The following is a 26663-nucleotide window of genomic DNA, read 5'->3' as shown; positions in this document are numbered from 1 at the left end:
TTGCTAGTTGCAAATATCCCCTTCTTGGGCAAGGAGCTAGAGCAGGTAATTGCAGTCCACAGTCCAACACTACACCATTAAATCTGACTGATAATCTGGATCTCTTTCAGTGGCTTCAGACTGGTTTCAGACAGCAGCAATATAGTCACCCTGATGGATGGCATATGACAGGAGAAGGACAAAATATACTTCTCCGGGCCTTCTGGTGTTGGTGCTTGCCTTTAAAGTCCTAAATGGCTTTTGACCTTAACATTGGCCTTCTTCTATATGGGGCTGCACAAACATTAGGGTCTGTTGTTAGGAGGGTTGTGACCACCAGAGGGGACTTTTTTTCAGTCACAGATTCCTGCACATAGAATGCCCTTCACAGGGAGCTTATCTGAAACTGAACCAAAAACTTTTATATTTCCCCAGGAACTCTGGCATGTTGAATAGTTGGTTTTAATCATTTCGTTTTAAGGTATTTTGATTTTCTGTTACTCATTTTCACACAACGGTATCATCCCTCCTCTTCTTTTCAGCCTTGAAAACTTGCCTGCGAAGCCATCACACAGTTGAATACCTAAATATGTGGTCTGTCACTATAAGGCACTCTGCAAAAGCTCACAGGTGCACTTTAATAATAATAATTGCAAGAACAAATGAGCCCTATATTCTAAACAAAATGCTTGATTAACCTGGAGGTAGGCTGTATGAATTGTCTATTGATTTGTAATGATCCGTAATAAAGACTGATTGATTGATTGATTGATTGATTGATAATAATGATGATGATGGCAATGACATTCCTGTCCTGTGCAACTAAAGCCGCATGTCACTTCAAAATCCCGCCCCTCCTGCCTCAAAAACTAAAAGATGACGGAGAACTGAGGTCCAGCGGCGTAGGCACTGGTGTTAAATTAAAACGCAGAAATATCGTCCTCTTGGAGAGTGCATATACAGCGAAAGTGCTCGCGAGGGACAGGAGGACGCAGCTCTGGAAACGAAGCTCGTCGCAACGTTGTCCTTTCGCAACGACGCGGCCTGACACCCTTAATTTACTCGGGAGAGTCAGTAAAGACGGGAAGGGACAACCAAAACAAAACGGCCGTGCCAAAACACGCTCGGGCTTCGATGTCCCCAGCAGCAGCAGCAGCAGCAGCAGCAACCGCCGCCGCCATGCGCTCTTCTAGAAGCTCGCCTCTGAGCTACAGGGAAGGAGGGGCGGCCGGCGCGCTTCCCCCGCCTCGTTTGAAGCAGGAAGGCGGAGCCTCCATTGCAGGCCGCAGCGGAAGGCCGAGCCGCAGAGGAGGCGGCGGCGTGAGGCAACAGCAGCAGCAGCAGCCGGCATGTCTCACGAGTCTCCTCACTGCAAGCCCTCCAGCCCGAGCAACCCCCGGGTGTTTCTCGATGTGGACGTTGGGGGAGAACGAGGTGCGGGCGGGGAGAGGCGAAATGGCAGAGAGATCGTGGGGGGGGGGCGGGGAGGAGAAGAGGCGGCGGAAAGCGCGCGCGGAAGGTTCCCCGGCGGCGGGAAGGGCGCGAGGCCGCCTCGAGGGGCAGGAGGGAGGGAGAGAGTGGCCGGCCTAGCCGAGGCCCCTTCGGTGGCCGGCAAGCAGGTGGCCGGAGGACCGTCTGCTGCTGCCGCCGCCGCCGCCGCCGCTGTCCAATGTTCTGCAAGCTCTGCCTTAGACAACAGGGCGGGCAGCGGGAGGAAACGGCGTTGCCCCCCGGATCTTTTGTATCGTTTCCCCCTCGAACGAGTGGGAATTCTCCCTCAGGCCGCCGTCGCCGCACGGAGAGGAGCGCGCCTGTAGCGCGCGGCGTATATATAGTAAAATATTGGGGAAGCGGGTTGGCGGAGACGGGACCACTTAAGGACCCCCCTCCGTCCGCTTTCCCCATCATTAAAAAACAAACAAACCCAAATTAGAATAAATCCCGCGAAGTCCCTCACTGCACAAACAGGACTAGAGAAAAAACGTCCTGCCCTGTCCTGCTTTATATGTTAAAATATAAAATAAGTAAAAAAAATAAAAATCCCCTCAGAACAAGCGATTCCCTCATCAGCAACCTGGAGTGATATGTTACAGATAGGTAGCGTGTTGGTCTGCCATAGTCAAAACAAAATAAAAAAATTCCTTCCAGTAGCACCTTAAAGACCAACTAAGTTAGTTCTTGGTATGAGCTTTCGTGTGCATGCACACTTCTTCAGAAAGGACAACACGAAAGCTCATACCAAGAACTAACTTAGTTGGTCTTTAAGGTGCTACTGGAAGGAATTTTTTTATTTTGTTTTGACTGGAGTGATATGTTCGAGGAAAAGCTTTTACGGCTTTATCGCGTGTATTTGTGTAAACCTCGACTCTCCAGATTTAAGGAGTGCTAAGGCAGGCTAGAAAATTCCAGAACTAATTTCTTTTTCCTGGCTTGAACTACAGAATTATTGTAAAAATATATATATATCGCCTTCTAGTGTTATATATCGCTTCATTTCGCCCAATAACATGCCTGCACAGATTCTGATTTTTGAGGAAAGGGTCACATAACAGCTATTCTGAGTGGAAAGCCTGAGATCAGGATACTTTAATAGAGAACCATAGAATTGTAGAGTTGGAAGGGACCATGAGGGTCATCTACTCCAACCCCCTGCACTGCAGGAATCTTTTGCCCAACGTGGCACTCAAACCCGCAACCCTGAGATTAAGAGTCTCACCCTCTATCAACTTGAACTGTCCCAGATGTGAACGATCTGAATGCCAACGTTGCTTCCCTTCTATTAAATTTCCCTTTTGGTGTGTGATTTTTGTTTACCTCTTTCTGTGCAAAGTAAGAGTTTCCCCATCACATTGAGGTTGGAGCTCCCTAAAGTGCAGTACTTGGGCAGATGCAGAATTGAATTAATTCATAACATGGCATGTAACAGCTATATCTGGTTTCAGAAACAAGGCATGGCCTCAAATTAATGGCAGCAATCAAGAATCAGTGTTCCCATTCTGATCAGAAGTACTTTGGAATGGAAAAAGCTGGTATTTAAAAAATGCACTGTATAATCTTCAGTGCACTTGTCAAGGCAAAACACATGGCCTAAGGCAGACTATCAAATTTGTGTTGATTAGGATTTTTCTAACCGTATGCATATAGACTAGTAACACCACCAACAAGCGGCACCCAAGGTGAACAATGGGCCTCTCCCATGTTATTAATAAATAGTGGCACTGAGTCAAGCATGGGTGCCAGAGAAGATAAATTTGAGCTTTACCTAGGTTGTCACTGGAATTGCTCAATCTTGGCATAGTAACTAGAGTGTTTTATTGACTCGTGGAAAGCCTATGCTCAAGTCACTTTCTAGCCGTGAAGTTATTTGGGTATTGTGAAAATACCGTTGGTGAATTAATGGTACGCTATACAAATATACATGGAGGAATGCAGGATGCTGGTATGATAAAATAAAACTTTGGACCTCTCTTCATTCCAGTTGGCCGAATCGTATTAGAATTGTTTGCAGATGTTGTACCTAAAACTGCTGAAAACTTCCGTGCATTGTGTACTGGAGAAAAGGGTATTGGACCAGCCACTGGAAAGCCTCTTCATTACAAAGGATGCCCCTTTCATAGAAGTAAGTTTGTTTTGTTTTTGTTTCCTTGGGTTAGCTGAAAGGAAGATTATACTTGTTTTAAATCCTTTCCTTTATTTTGGTGTCCTACTCTTCTGTTTAAACGAAAACTTCCATGGTGAAGTATAATTTATAAATGAAACAATAAATAACCACAAAACAGACAAAAAATACAACATAAAAGAGCATCACCATTAAACCAGAAAACTGAAGCTGAATCCTGACAATAAGTAGGCACCGTTGGTGGGTGGGCCCAGTTCTTTGCTCTGTTGTGGATGAAGTTGCGCTCCCTTCTAAAGAAACGGGTTTGTTGTCTGCGGGTGCTCCTTGATCCCGCTCTGTCATTGGGTGCCTAAGTGGCAATAAGTTCTTTTTCCAGTTACATTTGGTTATCCAGCTACAGCCATTGCTGGACCAAGATAGCCTTGCCATCATCTTGCTTGCTCTGATAACATCCTGTTTAACATCTTACACAAGTGTTGCTTATTGTGTGGGGATGTGGGATGGAGTTTTCTTGGTGGTTATACTAGTATGCAGAACTCCCTGTACTCAAGAAACGTACCATATTTACTCAAGTCTAATGCGCCATCAAGTCTAATGCGCACCTCAATTTTCAGAATCTTGAAACTAAAAGAAGTATTTGCTGGTGAATGTAAATGTGCTATTGAATCTAATGTGCACCTTAATCTTCGCAACATAATTTGGCCAAAACTGGTGAGCATTAGATTCGAGTAAATATGGTATGTTCACTTAAGCTTATAGATTTATAATTTATGCATTACATGAAATAGGACTTTGGAATATTGTCCAACCTAATGCTAGCTTTCATCTTTCTGTGTTCAAATTGCAGTTATCAAGAAATTTATGATCCAGGGTGGAGACTTCTCACATCAAAATGGAACAGGTGGAGAAAGCATATATGGTGAAAAATTTGATGATGAAAACTTCCATTACAAGGTAATGGCTTAATAATTAAAATTGTCACTTGATAGAATTATGAATGTTTTTCATTTTTACCATAATGAAATGTGACTTTGCCTTAAAAAAAAGTTTTATTAAAGCTTTTTTTGTGTAACAAACAAGCAAATAAACAAATAAAATTACATATAGTGTCTTCACTTTCAATTCAGAGAGTCTTTTTCACAATTCATTTTAAGCAATTATCTGTATAAGGTCAACTCTAGCTGAAGTATATTTAAATATAGCTAACATTTAACAAGTATCTCATTTGAGGGAAATGTTTCAGACTCCTACTTAATATGAATTCTTGAGATCTAATATAAAAGCTGTTAAATGTGAATAAGATACTTCAAATTAAATTTTGCACATTATCTTAAATATCTTATTTAACTTTATTATTAAGTTCGTTGAGTGTCTGGGTTATTTATTACCCTCAAGCTTAATAATTTCCTTTGGACAGGCACAAGCCTTGCTTGGCATTGTCTCTGCTTCAGGAACAGCTTCTCTGCCTTTTGGCTAAGATCATGTGAAAACATTCACTACGTTAATTAAGATACCGCAAGCCATTTTCCTTGTAACCTTTTGTCTTGTTAGCAGGATGTCTCTGATTCTTCATTCATGAATTATTCTAATCAGAATTACACTGGTATCTTTTCATATAGCACGATCAGCCAGGTTTGCTCAGCATGGCAAATTCAGGATGCAACACTAATGGCTCCCAGTTCTTTATCACAACTGTGCCAACTCCTCATCTTGATGGGAAACATGTCGTCTTCGGCCAAGTGATCAAAGGCATGGGTGTTGTAAAGCTACTAGAAAATGTTGAAGTAAAGGAGGAAGAACCTGCTAAGGTAAGCTTTGACAGCTTTAGAAGAAATCCTTTTTCAGTATTATAAATGAGTTAAGTCTTATTTTGGAAGTGTGAAAAACAGCTGAACTATAAAAGATAGCTACTGAATGGTAAACCAAGGGTAGGCATACAAACTTGGGTGGTGGGTTGTTGGCTGAATTTGGCTGGGACTTGAGGCAAAATCTCTTCTCTTGTAACAGTTACACGTATCTAGTAATTCCCATTATTTAACTGGCATTCTAGCAAATTGAATGATATTCAGTGGAAACTGCACAATTGAATGGCTTGAAATCAACACCACATATTGCATGTTTTCTGAAAATTCAGAGTAAGCTGTCTTTCGCAGGTAAAGTTGCCTTTCATGTACGCTTATTATTTTTACAGTTATGCATCATTGCAGAGTGTGGTGAACTGAAAGAAGGGGATAACTGGGGACTTGCTCCTATGGATGGTTCTGGAGATACTCACACAGATTTTCCTGAAGATTCTGATGTGGATTTAAAAGATGTAAGTATCTCTTCTCATTGAGAAAAAATGTTAGTGATGCAGTGGGAGTTGTAAGGAAACAGAAAATGAACCTCTCTTACCAAAAACAGAGTAGCATTTATTAAGACAGCACAGGATTATTGTGAGGGTCAGATGGGGAAAGGGAGAACAATGTATGACACACTGAACTCCTTGGAGGAAAGGTGAGATTTAAATGTAATAAAAGAAGCGAGGCTGCTGAAGATCTGGCTCAGGCACCACCGATCAGCAATGACCGCAAAACCATGTGCAAGATGCTTTGCAAGCTACCATTGACCATTGGGTCTTGCACAGCACTGTGGGCAGGGTTTCACAAGGCCTGATGTTCAGCTGACACATAGGCAAGGGAGTAAAAAATATCAGTGTACTGCCTGCAGACAACACGCATAGCAAAGGGTGCATTGGTCATACAACAAAATACTAATGGGCTCCTGTATCAGGAAAGAATACTACAGAACAAAAGCCACACTTCATCTCAACTCATTCAGAATTTAAGTGCCAAATGGGTTTAATCCAATCTCTTCACTAGGCAGAGTCTATATAAATACGCCAACTAAATAAAGATACAATGTAGTAAAGTGTTCTTCCGACTTATGACAAAGCAATGTGTCATTGCATAGTCAGTTGCCGCACTGAGGTTTTACCCAGATTCTAAACTTGCAGGCCTTCTCCTAAGAAAACAGGAAAATGTTTTGCAAATTACAAAATGATACCACCCCCCCCTCTCTCTCTCTCTCTGTGTGTTTTTGGTAGATTCACCAGGTTGTGTCTATAGCTGAAGATGTAAAAAATATAGGTAACACTTTCTTCAAATCCCAAAACTGGGCAATGGCAGTCAAGAAATACAGCAAGTCTTTAAGGTAATGAAATTGGGGGTTCGAAACTAACATGGTCCAGATATTTTGGGACTGATCAGAAGCATAAATAGGCCACCCCCCCTTTATCTGCTTTAGCTAGTGTTGCAAGTTAGACATGTGGTAATACAATAATGCAAATTCTGTCATTTTATTCTGTACAGGTATATTGAAGCTTCTAAAGCTATAGTAGACAAGGAAGATTTAGCAAAGTTGAATGCTGTAGCATTGAGCTGCTACCTAAACATTGCTGCTTGCAGACTGAAACTGTTGGAATGGCAAGATGCAATTGAAAACTGTACTAAGGTATATTGCTTATATTTTGGCTCAGAAAAATTGACAAAGTAGAATCCAACAAACAATTTATGACACAGTTTTATTTAAAACAATATGCATAGCAAAGCATTCTTAATTCTTATCTGTCCAGTTTCTGGATTCATTGCATTAGGTCAGCATTGATGAAAATTTTAAAACTAATAACCTGCCATTTCTTGTTTGGCCCTCAAATAGCATTTCCCCCTTATCTCCCTTTTTGTCCTACACAATAAAATTCTGTTGAGGCATTTTTCAAGCCCAATTTAGTGTTCCACAACTCCGTCATATTTAAATGCTCTTGACATGTGCCTTGATCCATTCATGTTTAGCATCTGCATGTTGGGATGTATTGCTTGGGCCACTGATCAGTAACACACAGATAGGCCAACACATGTCTTAAGAGATAAAAACATAATGAATAGGGGAAGCATGCAAAATTTATGCAGACTTACATTGTGTTATATGTACCTAAATATGCCCCAAGAAAATCAATAGAAGCCCTCTTCTGTGTGTCCTCACAAGCTGAGATTCAGTATGTGGCTGTAAGAAGAAATTGCTTTAGTGCAGCTTGATTGAATTCTTGGTAATTTTGTGATTAAAATAGTTTGGTACTTAGTAGCCATTGATCTCTAGGTGATGTAAATTGGTTATCCGAGTAGCCACAAGGTGTCGGTATGCTGTCCAGATCTTTTTCAGTCTTCTTTCATACTGATTGTTCAGCATGGTTCAGCAGCTACTTAAATGGATAGATACCAGAATGTCCACAAAAGACTGTGTAGAGGAAAGCAAACAGCCATTTATGTTTTCTATTACTTGGGCACACAGGAAGGTTTTGTTGCTTATCAGATTAGTGACTTGAATTAGGCTGATAAGGGGAACTAGCTTTTGCTTGAAAGAAACCTAGGAAGGAGTTGTATCATTTGTTTCCTTGCTAAAAACTTTTCATGAGATGCTGCTGCTCAAATTATTGCAGTAGCTGGTTTTGCTTACTGAATCTTAAGAAATATGACAGATACTGTTCTTATTATTTTGCAGGCTCTGGCCATAGATCCTGCAAACACCAAAGCACTTTACAGAAGGGCTCAAGCTTGGGAAGGAACAAAAGATTATGATCAGGCATTGGTAATTACAAGTACTTGGTTTGACATACAATGTTAAAGTAAGATATACATAAACATATTGCTTACTTCTTTTCTTTTTCTTTAAAGGCTGAGCTTCAGAAGGCTCAAGGCATAGCACCTCAAGACAAAGGTAAAGTGTCATTCTGCTTAATACCATTGACTAGGTAGCCTTTTGAATAAGCTGCACTAGTTTCACCGCAGACTGAAAACATTTTTTTGCTACTTGAGTCAGTATATGTATCCCAGTGAGGGTGGGGAGAAAAGTAAGGGAAGAGGGCGTTATGTACTCTGAAATGAACATGCATGACTTTTAAGTTACACAGGCTTTTAAGTTACACAAGCTATATTCACACTATTTTCTCTCCTGCGTTTTGACTAGCTTATTCTTAAATCAACCCTCTCTTGGGGAAAATGAATTTTTGGAATGGGAATTTGTATTCTAAATAGGTTACTTTTGGAGAAAGGTGTGAAAGTTCTGCAAAAGCATAAAACAGCAATTTTAACCACTTTTTGTTTGTTTACTTCCACAGCTATCCAAATGGAAGTACAAAAAGTTAAGCAGAAGATAAAGAATGAGAAAGAAAAAGAGAAGGCAGCTTATGCAAAGATGTTTGCTTAAGTCAAGATAGTTTCTCCTCCTTAACTTGTGCACTGATAAAGGCAGGATTAGTATGAGTAGCAGTGACAGTGTGTTATTGACTGTCACTAATACTGATGCTGTTTCACATGTTTACATCTTGGCTTTTCTTAAGGTTGCATATAATTTCAAACATCTTTCATTATTAAGTTAAATGGTAAGGCACTTCACAGTAGTAGTATTTTAACCTAAAAAGTGTATGAAAAACTACTTCGTAAAACTTCAGAACGATCGAGTGCAAAGAATTTGAACAAAGTTTGGTTACATACCAGAGGCTTAAATTCAACAAGCTATTTCCATCCCTTTTATCCCTCCTTTGTAACTCTCATTACTGAAGATTCAAATGCTGTTAGAATGGTGTTGAAGAAATAAACTGAATTTGTAATCATATAGGGAGAGCATTCTTTATTACTTGAACAAAATCAAGTTATATCAAACAACCCCTAGCCAGCAGTGCTCTGTACCTTGTGTTACATATGATTGATGTCTGACTAATCTTTACAATCAAAATCCACTGAAGTTTAGCCTTCAGCTTTCATATATTTTACTCTGGGTCACATCCATTATTAGTGTTCAGGTCTAGAGAGGTTGGGCAAATCAGACCAGATTGTACTCAAACTGTTCTTGTTCCACTTTGATAGACCAAGGCTTATTTGAGTTTACTTTCCTATTGCATCTGAACATGCAGACAGTTGCATTTACTGCTTCAGGTACTACCAAGTTCAGCATTCAATAGAATGCTAACCTCACAGAGGACCATTTGACAGCAGCTCTTGAGAAAAATGTGGCAAACCCAAAGTTGTATGGTTCTGCAGCTAGGGTGTTCTTTTAGTTTTGATCAAGACTACATTCCATTATAAGCTGGTCCACCTCCACCTTCAGGTACAACCCAGTTAATATTTTGGCTGGGATCTTTAATATCACATGTCTTGCAATGGACACAGTTCTGAGCATTTATCTGTAACCGCAATCCATCTCCAGTTTCCACAGGAACATATTCATAAACTCCTGTAAAAAGGAAAATTGAATTTAGTGGAAGAAGTAACCTAATACTAAAAGTACAGTAGAATTTAGCCAGAAAACGCCCCCATCAAAAACCAAGGGGTCAAGCTGATAAGTGAAGTTATGGTATGTAGGACAACAAAAAGTGGAGGAATGGGGAAAAACAAACAAACCTGCAATTCCACACACTACAAATTGTGCTAGGTACCTGCAGGGCAGAATCGTTGCTCAGGTCCATCATATATAGCTAAGTTATGATTGACAGGAACACTATCATCTTTCAGAGTCAAATGAGCTGGCTGGTCATGTTCGTGATTCGTGCCACTCAGAGCCACTGATGAAAGCAAGTCAAAACTGATTTTTCCATCTGGTTTGGGGTATTCAATAGGTGTACAGTCTTTGGCTGGCTTTAGCCGCTTTGCATCTGTCCCTAAAATATCAGCAGAGGGAAAAACTTAAATATAAGCAAAACTTAAAATTATATTGGTTTCACCATACTCTAGTAAAGGAGCATATCAGTACCATCATCTAAGTAACTTTGCTTCTCTGAAGGAAATGCTTCTACTGCTGTGATGTGTTCCACAACTGGAAAGGGGGTAGTGGTGAAGGTAGAGTAGGCATGGTCTCCCCCTCCTTTTTTTTAAAAAAAGGACATATCTTGAGGGGTAAAAAAATTCCTGTAGGCATGGTATCACAGAAGGGCACTCAGGAGTGCTCAATAACTTAAAAAAAAGACAAATTTTGGGGGATCCTGAGAGCCATAAAGAACTTGGGGGCGTCATATAAATGATACAAGGTATCCACCCTTTTTCTATGGTGTTGGCCTGTTTGTGGAAAAGATCTCAACAGGAAAGAGTGAGCTTCCTTGCACAATAGTTACACTTCCTCTCCTTCCCTCTGCAGTCTGTTCCTAGTGGATCCCCCAAATCAACAGAGCACTGGACTGTCCAACAGATTTAGGGGCATGGTGGTCTGAAAAGGAAAGGAGAGAAGGGAAAGTCTCATGGCTGCTGTCCAGATGCTGTTAATTTAGAAACCTACCTGGATGCTTTAGGGTCCAAGGTTCCATTCCTCTTAGTATCCAGTAAAATATGCCTGTGTAAATCATTCCACCATACACACCCAAGGGTCCATGGCATGAAGGACGGATATTCCTGACTGCATAGAGTTCTTTCCATACCCAGGATTTTTTCAGATTGTCTTCATATTCAGGCACATCAAGTCCTAGAAACAAGGGACTGTTTATTAAATGTTTAGAAAGTTAGTAGCATCTTACAGTTCCACTTCCAAGGAGATAACTAGTGCTACTGATAAGAGCCAGGCTTTCTATATTTTCCAACAAATCAGTAGTTTACATTTGAGAAAATATAAATCGCTCGGGAGAGCCATACTTCAATAATTTTATATCTGAATGGATACTGAAAAAGCAGAGTAGAAGACAACTTTGAATACGGTACGTATATATCATTGTTTACTCTTTGAGTTTTACACTAAGAAGACCAAAAATTAACATGTTTGAAGGCTGTTGAAGGATAGTAACATTTGTTTCTATTTAAAAGTAGTAAAATTATACACTACAGAATTATAACACAGAGGTTGCAATTCTGTGCACACTCGAGGGTAAGCCTAATTGAATTCAGTGGGATCCACCTTTGACTAAATGCACAGGATTGTATGGCACATGATTAACCTTTTACAGCTAAACATAGGTATTTTCCCATGTACTAGGTGCTAACTTTTAAAAAACAGTGAATCTGCATTTAAAATGAAGAAAACAACACCTTGCATTTAAGATGAAAACAAAAGTGATTTTAGACAGCAACTTTAGTGGAAATACTATTTTTTTAATAAAAAAAGTTGAAAAGCAATGCAAATAAACATCATATAAATTTTCAGCCTGTAATTTCCAATGTAAACTTCAGATTAATCTCACTCAGTGTCATTTGATACTTGAAGGGTGTGACATGCCATAGCAGAGACTCTTGTCAGGACTAGGCAAGGTATTATAATTAGGCTCCACTTGTAAATTCCTTCCATTATATCTGCAATATGGGGATGAGGCTTTAGGGCAGGCTTGTATTGTACTGGTCCATTATCCACAGGTGATAAAGAAATGGACACAGGTGAGTCAGTAGGGTGGAGACTTCTTTTGCATGGTGTTTTTCATGCTTCCAAGGTCTGTGCCAGCGGCTTTTTTTTTTATCCCACTGTTTTGCCTGGGGAAACCCTCTGTTTACCACTGAATCAGAACAAATGGCAATCTGCAGAAAAGCCTATTGCTGTTTCTTCCAATTTAGTGGTAATAAAGGTTTCCCCAGGGAAAGTGTCAGGACAAAAAAAAAAAAAAAAGACATGGAAAACGCAGGCCTGTGTCTGAAAAGTGTTGCGCAAAAGGAAGTCTGATGAACCCTGAGTGTACGCTATTGAATTGTGGGCTTTCTACAAAGCTGTTTTAGGTCAATACACCAGTGACAATTAACTTGGCTTAAAGAGCTCCTTGATATTTAGAACTGTCATTGATCAGAAAGCATCAGTGATAAACATTCATATCATGCCATCTTACCCAGTGTTTTTGATTGGAGATTCTCATTCGTTAGTTGGTTGAAAATGGCTTCTGAAGCCAGCATACCACTTTTCATTGCAGTGTGTGTGCCTTTAATCTTAGGAACATTCATGAAACCTGGACTACAGCCAATAAGGAGTCCACCAGGAAAAGTGAGTTTAGGTATGGACTGCGGAGATAATAATTAATTTATTAACTATTCATGCAGAATAAGAAAGATTGGTTGTTTTTTTTAATCAAGCAGTCACATTTTAAGTTTGATTGCATTAAGCGGATTAAAGCATACTCCTTTACAGCATACTTGCATGCTCTTCTGCATATCCCAAGCCATTATGTCTACATTCGAGGCTAGAACCATCTATATATTGAGGCATAATCTATTCGGCCTGTAGATTCATCATGCACTGTTTTTCAGAATTACTATTCCTCATTCTTTCTGAAATTCTTCAAAGCCTACTAGACCTATATCCTTCTACCTTAAACTAGAAGTTTCAGCTGCTTGTCTCCAATTTCCCAGCACTACTTCAACCTTTACATCAGTATCTACTCATCTCTCCATTTCTTTTTTTAAATTTAATCCTACCCTCAGAGATACAAATCTGGATTACTCCAAGCAGGTATATCTCATAACATCATATTTCCAGTTATGTGGTAACATCAATTACAGTATATATTCATATCAGCCAAAAAAATTCATAACGTGAGGCTGTCCCAACCTTTCGCCTTCTGCTGTGTGCATAATAAAGGGTACCAGCCTCCTGAAAATGTGTCTTTTGTTTTCATCCCCTTTGCTGATTTTGTTTTATTTATTAGCTTGTCTGTCGAAACTAGTTGTCAGATTTTTCTTGTACCTTGAAGTCAGTGTTGCACCCTCCAGAAGTTTCCCATATGTAGCTATCACTAGTCTTGCTGGTAACAATCATGCTATAAAGCAGATCAGTATTATCTCCCCAAAAGAGGTTAAGCAATACCAACTCTTTATCTCTTCCTTTTCAGTCTGATGCAACTGGAGCTACTGCAGTAAAACATTTGCCATTCTAAACTCCATTAGCATTACAATCCACTCCACAAGGAAGCCAGGAGCGTTGTTTCAGGGTTGCTGTTTTTAAAAGGCCAGCCCAGACACTCAAAACTACACTGCCTCTGCTTCCCTCTTGCAGTGTTTAAAGAACACCGTCTTCAAATAAATTAACTTTGAACCAGGGAAACCTTTAGCTCAAACAAGTGCAAATGCAGTGGTCCAGAAAAATAGTCATAAAATGGGAATACCTATAAAAAGAGAACCAAGAACACTACCCACAGAGGCAAATTTTGTCTCTTTCTGTTATCTGTATAGTTCCTGAATATGATATCAATAAAGAAGAAGGATTCTAAGTGTTATATTTTAACTCCATAGCACTAAGAATGACATCTTTGAACCTCAACCTTTTAAAGAAGCTACTGAACTTTTCAACTGCTACATCAAGAGACAGGAACTCCTGACATCCAAATATCTGAGAGGCATTATAAATAAGAGCCAGTATCATTCATGGAGTACTTCTAATCCATTTTTACACCCCTGCTAGATTTCTACAGCCAACTAGTATACCTGAAAGGTGAAAAGGGTTTGGTTATTGTAACCACTAGTATTTTTCTAGATATGGCTGCATCAAATAATTCAGAACATCTGTCCTCTCTGGGTGTATTCAACAGATTTAGTACAGCATGCTTTAGAGCTATGGATACAGATTAAAAAGATGTCTCTGGAATACTGCAGCAATTGTAAAACTAGCAGGTTTTAGTATAGAGAAAAGTAAACTTAAGCATCACTTACAATGCAGGTAAACCTTGAATCGGAACAGCCACACAACTAGCGTTACAAATGCACAGAGACTTTGGCTTAGCCCTTCATAAAATCTATGGCGCTCTTTGGATCAGAAGTAGGGTTCTACTGCCGTTTTCTGGTGAACATGTTTCAATTGGTCTTAAATGCAGAAACCTTGCCAATTCAATGTCTTACCAATCCACACCAGATGTATGTTTAATTACAGGAATATAGAATTCACAACCAAGGTATAAATTATTTGTGAAAATTTGTACAGTTATGCTGCGAGTTATCGCTCCAGGATGAGGCCGGCTAATCTTACCCATGGATGAGATTGTGGTGCAACATTTCCCGGGACAGTTTGTAATATCTCTTATTTTGACATTTAAAGAGGAGAACCAGAGACATTTATTAACTGTTCAACAACAGTCCAACTAGAGAGTTTTGTCTTTACTAATGCTGCTGTATTTAATTGATTGGTTAGATCAAACCAACAAAAATATATTACAGGTCAATAGGGTAGCTAGCAAAGTTTAATACAAAGTGCTTTTAAAAATCTCAGATGCAAGGAGGCTCACTCCTGTCTCTTGCAGGAGGATGCCCGCTGTGACAGGTCTGTCTATCACCTAGAAGCAAAGCATTTGCCCCCACAGAACTAGTGTTTTTCTCAAATACAAATTTAGTCAAGCAACTAAATTCATGATTGATTAAGACTGCTTCTATCAGGTGGCAGCTTTTTTAAAACAACAACAACAACAAAACACAACTGAGACATTTGAGGAAATAACCTTGTATTACTAAAACATCACCTGGAAGCCACCTTCATTAAGAGCTCGGGCACCATAGGCGATTCTCTTTCCACCTTCTAAAGTAGGCTGTACAGTTGGATGGTGCTTCCACCTCTGAAATTCCTTAAAGGGGTTCAAGTAAGGATTTTGATAATCCAAACCGATCTATAAGACATAATGTGAAAATACTTACTTTAAAAAACAAACAAACCTGTAGACTATTACTAATAGGGCATACAAAGCTTCAAACACACTCCTCATTTCCCTATTATGCTACTCGCTGGATATATTTAGCTTACTTTGGATTTCAGTATTACAAGAAGTAATTTTGTCCCTATGAAATGTATGGCCATGCAGCTCTTTTGTGTGAGTAAGTGATTCAATAATTCTGTATACAGGCATAATAGCTCATATACATATTCTTCCCCTGAGAAAAGCTCCAATTTGAAAAGCATGTGGCCAGTACTTGGGGACTAACCAAACCTCACACATCATGGAGAAATGTTTTCAAGGTAGTAGTTCTTGAACCCTGCTAACCTTGAAGAAGTTAAGCACTGACAATCTTCCGTACTGAACATCACAAGTAAAAGTTAAAAAGATATGATGTATGCAAGCAACACTAATACAGCGGTACCTCAGGTTAAGTACTTAATTCGTTCCAGAGGTCTGTACTTAACCTGAAACTGTTCTTAACCTGAAGCACCACTTTAGCTAATGGGGCCTCCTGCTGCCGCTGCGCAGCCGGAGCACGATTTCTGTTCTCATCCTGAAGCAAAGTTCTTAACCTGAAGCACTATTTTTGGGTTGGCGGAGTCTGTAACCTGAAGCGTATGTAACCTGAGGCACCACTGTATTAGAATTCTATATCTCAGTGCCATCCATGAACAGACTTACATCAGAAGCAAAAAATGTTCAAAAAGTTAAGTTTCACTGCAAGTACAAAATACTTACCACAAACCCCAAAGCTACTAGCGGTTCACCCTCATCTAGATGATAAAGAAATGATCCTCCGTATGTATGTCTGTCCAAAGGCCAGCCAACAGTGTGCTCCACTCTTCCTGCTTTCCATTTCTTTTCATCAATAAGCCACAGCTAGAAATGGGGAAAATCCAGGCAATGCAGATCAGCAAAGACGTTACTAGACTTTAAACCAAAGTGAAACTGCTATGTGTAACTTTCCATACTACACAATTGGACTCAGTGCTGAAAGCAAATAGAAGTCTTCATCTTTGAAACCTTCACATTTAATCTATAACCTATTGGCTTGAGTGAATGAGCTGTCAAATAATGCTGCAGTGGTAGGTCTTTGTAAGTGGGGCAAAAATGGGTGGAAAATATAATTTATTTTCACTTATGACCCTCTGCCTGACACAACTGTTTATTTATTTGTAATCCATATATATATATATATATATATATATATATATATATATATGGCAGTTTTACAACATAAGAGAATAAAAACAACAAAAGTATCCATAAGGACATCAATAAATACTCATTGGTTAAAAAGTAAAATTCATATTATAAAGCCCTGTGTAAATAGTTTTCAAAAGTCATTTGAAATAAACCTCTACTGAGTTTCACAGGACAGGTCCTGCCTCACAAAAAGGCTCAACCCAACCTTGGGAGTGTGGGAAATTCACTCCCATTGGTAGTCTCACTTCTTTTAAAACATACCGATTGCTTACAATGAATTTTCTGAATCTGAAGCAGAAAGGTTTTTCTTCACTTAAGTCCCAAATCATGCCCACCCCTATTAAAAACAGTTTTCAGTGAAGAGGTTTAAGACAGTGATCAGCAGTGTAGAACAGGTAACTCAGGAGCAATTACCTGGATTAATATCCACTTTCTATCTTAGGTATGCTTTCTTTTTAAGCTTCTATATTTAAGCTTCTATTTTACTTGCATTAGAACCATTTAAAGCACTGCTAATAATATGCCTTTTCTAGAATGGCTTGGGATGGATAGAACTACTGCCATGAACGACAGGACCGGTTTATGTAGCCAACACTATTTTGGAAACTAGAGTTTTTAGCCATCGTTCTAAACACAAGATAGCTTGCAACAGTGAAATAAAACAGCCACAATACAGAGATGGGGCCTGCAGCCCTGTAATACCTGGAAAATCTTTCCAACTTGGCTGTGCCTTGGGTCTCCCTTTAATTCAGGGACAAAGACAATTAGCCATAAAGGCTAAATGTTGACCTTAAAAAGAAACATTGAGACACTTCACTTGTGCATTGTTTACAAGCCAGAACTATTTAACATATGAAATCTGTTTGTCCTAAAATTAAAAGCTTACATGAAAAAAATGCTGTGAATAAAATTGGAATACAGTGACTTCTACCAAAGAAAGCCACAATTAGTTATTGCAAGGTGGGCAAAGTGGCTGTAGTAATCCTTTAGATCTAGAACTAACAAACTAAAGAACGGATCAAGGTACTACACAGTAAGCATTAGCTAACAGTAAGATTAGCTAACCTTTCCCAAATTTTCATACCATTTCTATTCTGAAAAGGCTTTAAAATGTACCCTGAGACAATGTCAAATACGCTTGTGTTGTGGGATTCAGAGAGCAAACCTTGGATTGTAACTGATCAATAATACAGCGATACCTCCTTAAGCCCAATGCCGTAAGTCTGGGGTTGGCAGTTCTGCCTTAGATTGTATTTGTTGTACAACTGCTTTGCAAGATGGCCGTGACAACCTTCTGCAAACACGGTGATTTTGGCATGCAGCTCCAAGCCTCTTTCAAACGTAGCCTGCCACAGAAGATAATAAATACCATCCTTACACACATAATATGTATTTGAAAGTGAAGTCTGTTTGGCGAGATACACTGCAAGCAGTTGTGTAACATGTTTTCATTATGCCATGTTGCAGAGAATCTTCCGAGCACCTGCTCTGAATGCGGAGATCCCAGCTTCTATCCCCAGCATCTTGAGGGAGGGCTGGGATAGTGCTCTGTCCGAAATACTGCCCCTCCAAGCCTCTCTATCTAGCCATTAGGGTTCTCCTCGGGCCATGCCCCTCACTGGTGCTTCTCCATGCCCTACTTAAATCCTTTTGCCTGGCAGAAATATGTCCTTCAACTGTGACAATGTCTATTGCTTGCTTGGATAGGGAAGGCTGTGTGTTAGCTCTCTTGCCTCTACCTATCACTGGCACCTAGACCCTAGGAAGTTCCTGATGAGGGAATACAGACTCTCGTTCTGCTTTAAACATTAGAAAGGAAAACTGGTAGGAAAGATTGTAAATCAGCAGTTCTTTTCCTACTTAAGTTAGAGCCAGTTTAAACTTTGTGCAGCCAGCTTATGCTTGCCTTGTGCACACTGGTATATGTGTATGCTGCATATACTAAAATGTTAAAGGGTGATGCTCATTCCCAGCACTTAGTAAGATGTAGGGGACACAGTTCAAGTGTCCTGCAGCATATTTACTTCATTCTGTCTGAGACATACAATTACAAACACCACTATAATTGTAGGAAGCACACTTGGAGCAAACAGTATAAACTGACCCTTGATGCCAGGCTGATAATGAGTCCCCCCCCACACTATTTCCTTGCATGTTCTATTAGTCATCTCTGTTTTAAGTTGATCTACTCAGAACTTTAAGGAATATACTGAAGTGTTTTAATTTTTCTTCATTATATGCAGAGTTGAAAAGCGTTGTTTTCAGTCCCTTGTAAGTATTTATAACATCTCTGCTTCTTTCTCTGCACGGTTTTAAATCTACTGGCTCTCTGGGTGCAGAATGCAGAGATGTCTGCATAGTCACATGTCCTTCAAAATGCTGTTTAAACAGTGTCTTCCATTATACAACCTCTGTGGCAATAATACAATAATGCCTGTGCTCATCTCAACCCTGGAACTTTGAGCCATATTTTTCGAGTATACTACCTTTGTATTTACTTAAATGCCTACATTAAGCTGCAAATCCAACACCATCTTCATACCACTAAGCATATAACAGCAGTTTTACAATATCCATTTTTATGAGAAGCCACCCAAGTGAAAAGCATGATGTTAATAAAAAAGTAAAGGAGCATTTACCTTGGGTGCCCCATCCTTTTGGATGCCAACATCATTTGTGGCAATCCCTTTCACACTGCCATCTTCATGGAAAAGAACCTATGGAAAGGAAATCAAATAAAGATCTGTTATTTCAACATTCTGAACATGAAGCTGCAAGCAGAGTTGTGCAATTTTATTGTTTGTACAGCACCTAGTTGTAGTCACCCGGTAAATATTTTTATTATTATTAATTAAATTTGTATACCAGCCTTCATCCAAAGATCATAGGGCTGTTCACAACATTAAAAGCACAAAAGAACACAAAATACATAATGAAAAAATGGAATAACCCTCCTCCCACAAGCACAGTTAAAAGGGCATAGAATGTTAATCAGCCCTGGTTATAGAGAAACATTTTTGCCTGGCATCTAAAGATATGTAATGAAAGCACCAGGCGAGCCTCCCTGGGGAGAGCATTCCACAAATGGGGAGCCACTGCAGGAAAGGCCCATTCTGGTACAGTATCTGCATGAAATATCCTGGAAGTTTTCAAAAACCTAAGGATGCAAATTAGATGCAGCAAGATGCACCTGTCCTGCATCTGAGCTTGTCAAAAGGCATCAAGTTGTCCTTCGTAGGAGACAGCATGCTGGATTAGACAGACCTTTGTTCTGCTCAGGAGGGCTCTTATGTTCTTACATCATTCTGCAAACAATATAGTGTAGTGATTATTTGTGTAAACTGAATACATTCATTCTAATAGGTGAAAACCTATCTTAGGTGTCATATGAAAGTTTGACAAATCTCATACATGCACACAAGCATGAATGGCAACAGCTCTGCCAGTACCTCAGCTGCAGCATAGCCTGGGTAGACTTCAACACCAAGCGCTTCTGCTTGTTCACCCAGCCAGCTCACAAAATGCCCTAGACGAACTATGTAATTCCCATGATTAGTCATCGGAAGGCCTAGTTAAAAGGATGAAACACACCACAATTCATTTCACGAAACAGTAAACACTAAGACTAGTTCAGAGTTACAATTCTACCATACGCATCAGCTTACTAGCAGGGTGAAGTTACAGTTTATGACTTAATTAACTCAGCCCTGTGCTCACAAATCTTACCACTGCACAAAACGTGTTCCTAGTCTGCCTGCTGTACCTATGTTTCAGTCTATGTTTTAGTAAACATAAAGTCTCTCACAGTTTACAAAACATTTTTCTCAGGTTCAGTGCAGGAGATTCTTAATTGCCTCAGACACCAAATCAACTGACTTACAAGCTTGTCCTCAACACAACTTATAAACTACAGTGCATGTACTGGAACAAAGTGATGTGACATATCTTCACTATAAAGCAGTGGTAGCTAACCTGCGGCCCTCCAGAAGTTACTGAACTCCCATCAGGTCCAACCAGCATAGCCAGTTGTCAGGGATGAATGGGAGCCCCATTCCAGCATCATTTGGAGGGCCACGGGTTAACCACTCCAACTGCAGAGGCACTGTGTAAGCTGGTTCAAGTTGTTTTTAATTTTGTTTTTTAAACAGTTGTAACCCACCCTGAGACCACAGGGTGAAGGGTAGGTAATAAATTTAATCCTTTTAAGCAAAATAATAGCTCACACAAGCACTTTATACCCCAGCTCAAAACAAAAGATTTACACATAGGTGTTTTTTGTCTTCATCAATAACTGTACCTGGAAGAATAGGAACTGGGATTCTAGAGTTCTTTGTTAATATCCCAAATTTGTCTTCTGTTACAGAGGTATGCAGTGGAGCCTAAGAGAAATGAAATAAAAATAAGTAGAAATATTTTACAAAACTTCCAACCCCCTTAGTAAGACATTTGAATACCATTAGCACTATAGATTCACATAAAATTGGAGCAGACAGGCTTATGAGCTTCAAGGATGGTAATAGATGTCAAATTAAGCAGAAATAAGAAAAGAATGAAGTGCAAGAAAGGCACTTGTATTCTACTGCAGGTTCTGTGATCATCAAAGGCAGCAAGCTAAAGGATTTAACGTAAAAGGTATTTGGCAGAATTTTATTTATTCTTTGGCAAAAGATACTTTACCAAACATCTTTATAATGCTCATTATTTCCCCGGAACCTTTCTATTTCATAGCATTTCAAGGAAACATATTATATATAACTATTTTAGTAATTTCCTTTAAAATCACTAGCATGCATTCTAAACAGAATTAAGCTACAACTGAAAAAAAGTTGTAGTACAGAAGTTAAGCTCTTACCCCGCGTTCTTTCCAATCTGGGAAAAGTTCGTTTAAGGCACGTGGCTCAAGGCAAGCTCCAGAAAGTGTATGCGCACCAATCTGAGCAGCTTTCTCCACAAGGCACACGCGGATCTCTTTGCCGTGTTCGCTAGCTAACTGCTTGAGTCGGATAGCTGCAGCGAGTCCTGCAGGGCCTGCTCCAACTACAACAACATCCGCTTCTTCTGCAAATCTCTCCATGCTTATCCCTTTAACAAAGAGCCATATACCGGAAAGTCAAATGGAGGCTAGGCCCTTGCTGTCAAAATCAGCTGTCCCTCCCCTTCTTGAAGTCTGATCTTGCAGCCACAAGTGGAAAAAAAAAGTGTTGGGTCAAGACTAAAATAAAAAAATAAAAAATGGAATAGAACTTATAGGTATCTTTCAACTGTGGGTTTGCTAAGATGCACTTCAATGACCTTTTACTGGCACTGTCCCACATCACAGCTAGACAGCCACTTGAAGCTCTTCCTGGGATGTGGCTGCTGCAGTCGCATGCTGACAGCTTCTGGGAGCCGCAGCTGAGAGCTGAGTGCATGGTGGGGACCAGAGTAGGACAAACTACCCCAAAAGGAGCACCACATGTCCCCCAACAAAGGTACTACCCCTGCCCTAACACCCCATACACCCTAAAGTAATACACTACACTAAAGTAATAAACAATTGCAAAGTTAATTGTTAAATATAATTATAAATACAGATACAGTTTTACAGGGTTTCCCACAAAAATTTATAGCTGCCCATGTGCTATCTTCTATCTATCTAAGTGTCCTTTAAAGGGGGGACTACCTTTGCTATTTGTTGATCAGTAATTGACTCTTCGTCACCACAGGCGACTAGGCAAATAGCTATTTACAAGCCTGGTTATGCTACAAAAATGAATTGTACTTAAAAGTTTGTCACTTACCTTCCCACCGGTTGTCTTTGTCCCGGGGGTGGATAGTATAGTGGGTCGTGATACGTGGCACAGTGGAAGAAGCCCATCGTGCTGCACACAAAGGCAGGTGACAATCTTTTCCGGCTGACCTCAAGGCATACAGACAACGATGTGCTGTTGCAAAGAAATAAAACAGTTCTGAGCATTCAATTTTTGTTACAGCTCTGTAACTCAGACAACAAGGACACAAATATTCTGCTACTATATTAGGACCGTTTATTTGTACACTGTATGATTTACATAAATACCATACCATTTAGAGAAGCAGTCTTAGATGTAACAGTTACATTAATGTTGGGTCCCATATCAGTTCCAGATCCTACGTTTTCCCCGTCTCCTTTTAGTTGTCTAGTGCAGTGTTAAAAAGTTGATCATCAAAGATAAGCCACGCATCGCCGCAGGTCTCAATGATGCCTTACAGTAGAGGTTTTCAACCTTTTTGAGTCCACGGCCCCCTTGACCAACTACATTCTTTCTGCAGCACCTCTGTGTGGCTCAGGAACCCAGTTATATCTCTCCTTGCCTGCAGAGCTGGCAGCCTCTCACCCTTTTTCGAACACCCTCCCTTCTGGAGTGTTCCCTCAGCCTCCTCTCCCTTCTCCTTGGGAGCCTCCCAGGCAGCCACAGCCCCTGGTCTCTGAGCTGCCCCACCCTCTGCCTGTAAGAGAAGTGCCTCCTCACACTGCCCCATAGGGGCCTAGGACTCGTCCAACAGCAAGGGTTGGTGGACTGACTGGCTGGGCTCCTCGCCCACTTGCTTGCTTATTCTGAGGCCACCTCAGCTCCTGGCAAACAACACCCCCTGGCCAGCCCCAGAGGCACCATTTGCCTGGGGAGCTTGTAGCCAGGGCTGCTGCAACGAACAGCTGTGCAAGCCTTTAGGAGGCAGAGAAGTGAGAGGGCATCAGAGGAGAGAGGGAAGGAAAGGGGGAAAGAGGCTAGTGTTTCCCACAACACCCTTGACCACCATTCAAAGTACCCCAGGGTGCTTTTGGTTAAAAACTATGGCCGTACAGCTTTCCCACACCTTTGAATATCTGCTGTAATCTATATGTTACAAACCTGTGTGGAGCACAGCCATAATCAACTTATATAAAACATAATGAGCTTTACAGGGTCTATGCACACACACACACACACACACAAAAAAATTCATAGTGCATGGGTAAGTTCTATACCAACACACACTTCTACGTAAGCATCAGACAGCTCGCCATGAACTCTTCTGATTTTGTCTTTTCCATTTTGTCAGCTTACCCAACGGCTAAAGTTTTGACTAAGTAACTACTGCTCTGGCTTGCTAGCAACCTAGATCTTTGCAATTTGGGTGTCTATTCAGATATGACTGTTACAGTACAAGGCCAGCATCAAAAGCTAGGCCATGCAATGAAATTAAGAGGGGATTTGGACAGAAACTCTCCGGAGTTGCAGAGCAGGAAGTGACTGTTCCTAAATGAGAGGTGTGTACATTTGTATCCCGGGCTACTAGAGAGAACTGAGCAAGCAACTCCTGGCACTGTAATCAACAGCATGACATAACAAAAGAGTTGGGCTGCTACTTATACAAGGTCATGTTTGACTATAGATGAATCCACCCTAGTTGTTCAGCATGGAATTTTCAAACTTCTGTTTACTCACTTTTTAGGAGGCCCTCACACAACATCATCATCCTGCTCTTTCCCTGTTGTACTTCCATCTTTTCTCATTCAACAGAGTCTGACTTTTCCCAGAGAACAGATGAGTAGCATAATCATCACCAGTGTAGACATTATTGGTGCTACTCTTCTATCCTTTCAAAATGACAGGACTTTGACATGCGCACCACCATGGTGGGTAAGTGAATCAGCTCAGTACACATTCATAATAACTACTGCAGGGGCACCATTTTATCACTCCATATTTTTGCACTACAATGCTTTTCAAACTATGTTTTAAATACAACTAAATTAAAGGCTTTACAGTGCTCAACCTATTAATTCAACAAAGTTATTTTTTAAAAAATTGATTAAACATTCTTTCCTTGTTATTAACAATAGCCACTTTACTAAGACAGCATTTATGTGAACTGGTCTTTCCCAACTTTCTACCCACTGCAGCTATGTCACATCCACTTGTGTAGGCAGAACATAGCAGGAAGAACATACAGAATAAGTGCAACATTCCCAGCAGGGTGGAAAATCAATTGCGCTTGTAGAATACAGTAAAAGAACATTGCTTATTAACACTAGGAGCCACTTGTCTGAAAGCAGGCTATATGGCCTATCTGGCAATGTGTGACAGCAGTCAGTCCCTTGATGATATATACTTAAACAATTCATCAACCCCCATGCTACAATAAAAATAAAAATAAAAATAAAAATATTATTTATTATTTATACCCCATCCATCTGGCTGGGTTTACCCAGCCACTCTGGGCAGCTTCCAAAAAAATATTAAAATACAATAGTCTGTTAAACATCAAAAGCTTCCCTAAACAGGGCTGCCTTCAGATGTCTTCTAAAAGTCTGGTACTGTAGTTGTTTTTCTCTTTGACATCTGGTGGGAGGGCGTTCCACAGGGCAGGTGCCACTACCAAAAATGCCCTCTGCCTGGTTCCCTGTAACTTGGCTTCTCGCAGCGAGGGAACCGTCAGAAGGCCCTCGGAACTGGACCTCAGTGTCCGGGCAGAACAATGGGGGTGGGGACGCTCCTTCAGGTATACTGGACTGAGGCCGTTTCGGCTTTCTACTTCATAAAGGACTTCTAGGTAAAACATACAATTATTTGCACTTAACATTATTAGTATGTAAAGGAGAACCAAGCTATTCTACTTCTGCCCTACTTTTCTTATGCTTGCCAATTGCAGCAAGCTATTATCATTGCTATATTACCGCATGATGCAAAAATCCAGATGACCATTCATCACTGGTGCCTAAAGAACTGATAGTGGTAGGTTTCTGAAGGTGGTAGGAAGCCGGTTTTCCCTCATCTCATGTGCTCTACGTGGCTGACCATCACATCCTCTTACTCCTTAACCAGCAGCAACCACTCATTGGAGTAAGATCTTTCAAGTCTGAGGCTATAATTTTCAGGTGGACTTCTACCAGGTAGAGATGAAAGAAAAGTGGAGGAAACGGAGACCAAAAAACACCAGCAAGAACATTTCGAGCCTCCATTTCTGTCCTTCCAAGCTGGTTCTTAAGATTCTTGCAAAGGATTCATAACAATCACTGCCAATACATAAGCGGGGCTTTTTTAAAGAGTCTCCCTTCCACAAAAGGACTGGTCTCTGTCCAAACAAGATCTGTTTTGTAAGAGATCCTACAGGTGACCTTTACCCTGATTTTACTTCTGGCCAGCAGGGGGAGATGAAAGAGGAGAAATACCCAGGGTCAGCTCTGAAAGAAAGAAATATCTGGCGTGGGTCAGCAATCCCAAGTGAAAAGGCGACTTCTTTCTTGTAGCTTTGTTGTCAACCCCATTTTGTTGACCCCTGTTTGCGCATACTAAGGTCACGGCCTTGCCTTTTCCTAGGCTTGACAGATGAGGTTCAAAACCAAACCCCGACAACACCTCTGACTCACAGAGCTGCTCCGTGCACATTTACACTGTTGGACACTCCCCCTTCCCTTACACAGAGAGACACAAATCAACACAGCAATGCTACTTAATCCCCTGACAGCTGCCATCGAGCCTAAGCACATTTCGTCAGGGGCCAAGGAGCAAGGCGTGTCTAGAATCAATCTGAGGGGGACAACGCTCACCCAGAGAAAAGCCACTGCTTTCATTTTCCACTTCCCACTTCTAATGGTGGGAGCCATGACTTACACCAGCATTGAATGCACATTTATTCCTATTGTGCTGGACATGCATGCACAAGAGCACTGACCCTGAATCAATGCTCTTCGTGAAAGAAAGAGATGGCTTATCGACAAACAAAACACAAGCGTGCAAAAAATTATGGAGATTCAGGGCGAAACTTACTCGCCACGGCACGTCCGGAAAGCAGGATTTAAATGCACTTTACCTTGACGGGAAACTTTGCAAGCAGGAAGCAGCATGGCGCTTAGCGAGAAGGCTCCTGGCGATCCAAAGGAGTGGGTGGGCGACCAGCCTTTTTTTTGGGGGGGGGGTCCTCCCACAGACGCTCTCCGATGTCTCCCTCGCTTGCTTTGCAGAGTCTCACGGGGATCTTACAGCTCGGCCCCCATGCTGCTCCGGGTTCTCAAGCAGCTGCAGAAGCCACGAGCAGAATTCGCTGGCGTCGAAGTTAACTTGCGCAGGCAGGACACACGTTGGGAAATGGGCGCGACCTCCCAGAGTGACATCCCATTAACAAACAAACTTAAAAAACAAACTATAATTCCCAGGATGCCCCGCAGGAAAGGGCTGCGCCATATTCACGAGTCTGTCCGCCGGACTTGAGGGCGACGGGAATGGC

At 40.8% G+C, this 26663-nt stretch overlaps 2 protein-coding genes across 2 annotated transcripts; one reads left to right on the top strand and one right to left on the bottom strand.

The window, feature by feature from the left end:
• The first annotated feature begins 1237 nt into the window (after positions 1-1237).
• Positions 1238-9247, top strand: PPID (peptidylprolyl isomerase D). The gene is made up of 10 exons (XM_079990581.1): positions 1238-1413; positions 3458-3598; positions 4446-4552; positions 5218-5406; positions 5790-5912; positions 6684-6790; positions 6949-7090; positions 8135-8221; positions 8308-8350; positions 8751-9247. The coding sequence occupies exons 1-10, from the start codon at positions 1329-1331 to the stop codon at positions 8837-8839; spliced, it is 1113 nt and encodes a 370-aa protein (XP_079846707.1). The 5' UTR covers positions 1238-1328; the 3' UTR covers positions 8840-9247.
• On the bottom strand, positions 9236-26663 carry ETFDH (electron transfer flavoprotein dehydrogenase). Its single transcript, XM_079990580.1, has 13 exons — positions 26250-26663; positions 22214-22357; positions 21286-21515; positions 20731-20812; positions 19883-20001; positions 19073-19150; positions 17633-17779; positions 15966-16106; positions 15036-15179; positions 12423-12591; positions 10901-11083; positions 10068-10289; positions 9236-9865 (listed from the first exon to the last, which is right to left on the bottom strand). Exons 1-13 carry the CDS (start codon positions 26281-26283, stop codon positions 9702-9704), a joined length of 1857 nt encoding a protein of 618 aa, XP_079846706.1. The 5' UTR covers positions 26284-26663; the 3' UTR covers positions 9236-9701.

Source organism: Podarcis cretensis (genome assembly GCF_951804945.1).
Source record: "Podarcis cretensis genome assembly, chromosome: 9".
NCBI classification, from domain to species: domain Eukaryota; kingdom Metazoa; phylum Chordata; class Lepidosauria; order Squamata; family Lacertidae; genus Podarcis; species Podarcis cretensis.
The sequence above is the reverse complement of the archived record's forward strand: the minus strand, read 5'-3'. Positions and strand labels throughout refer to the sequence as shown.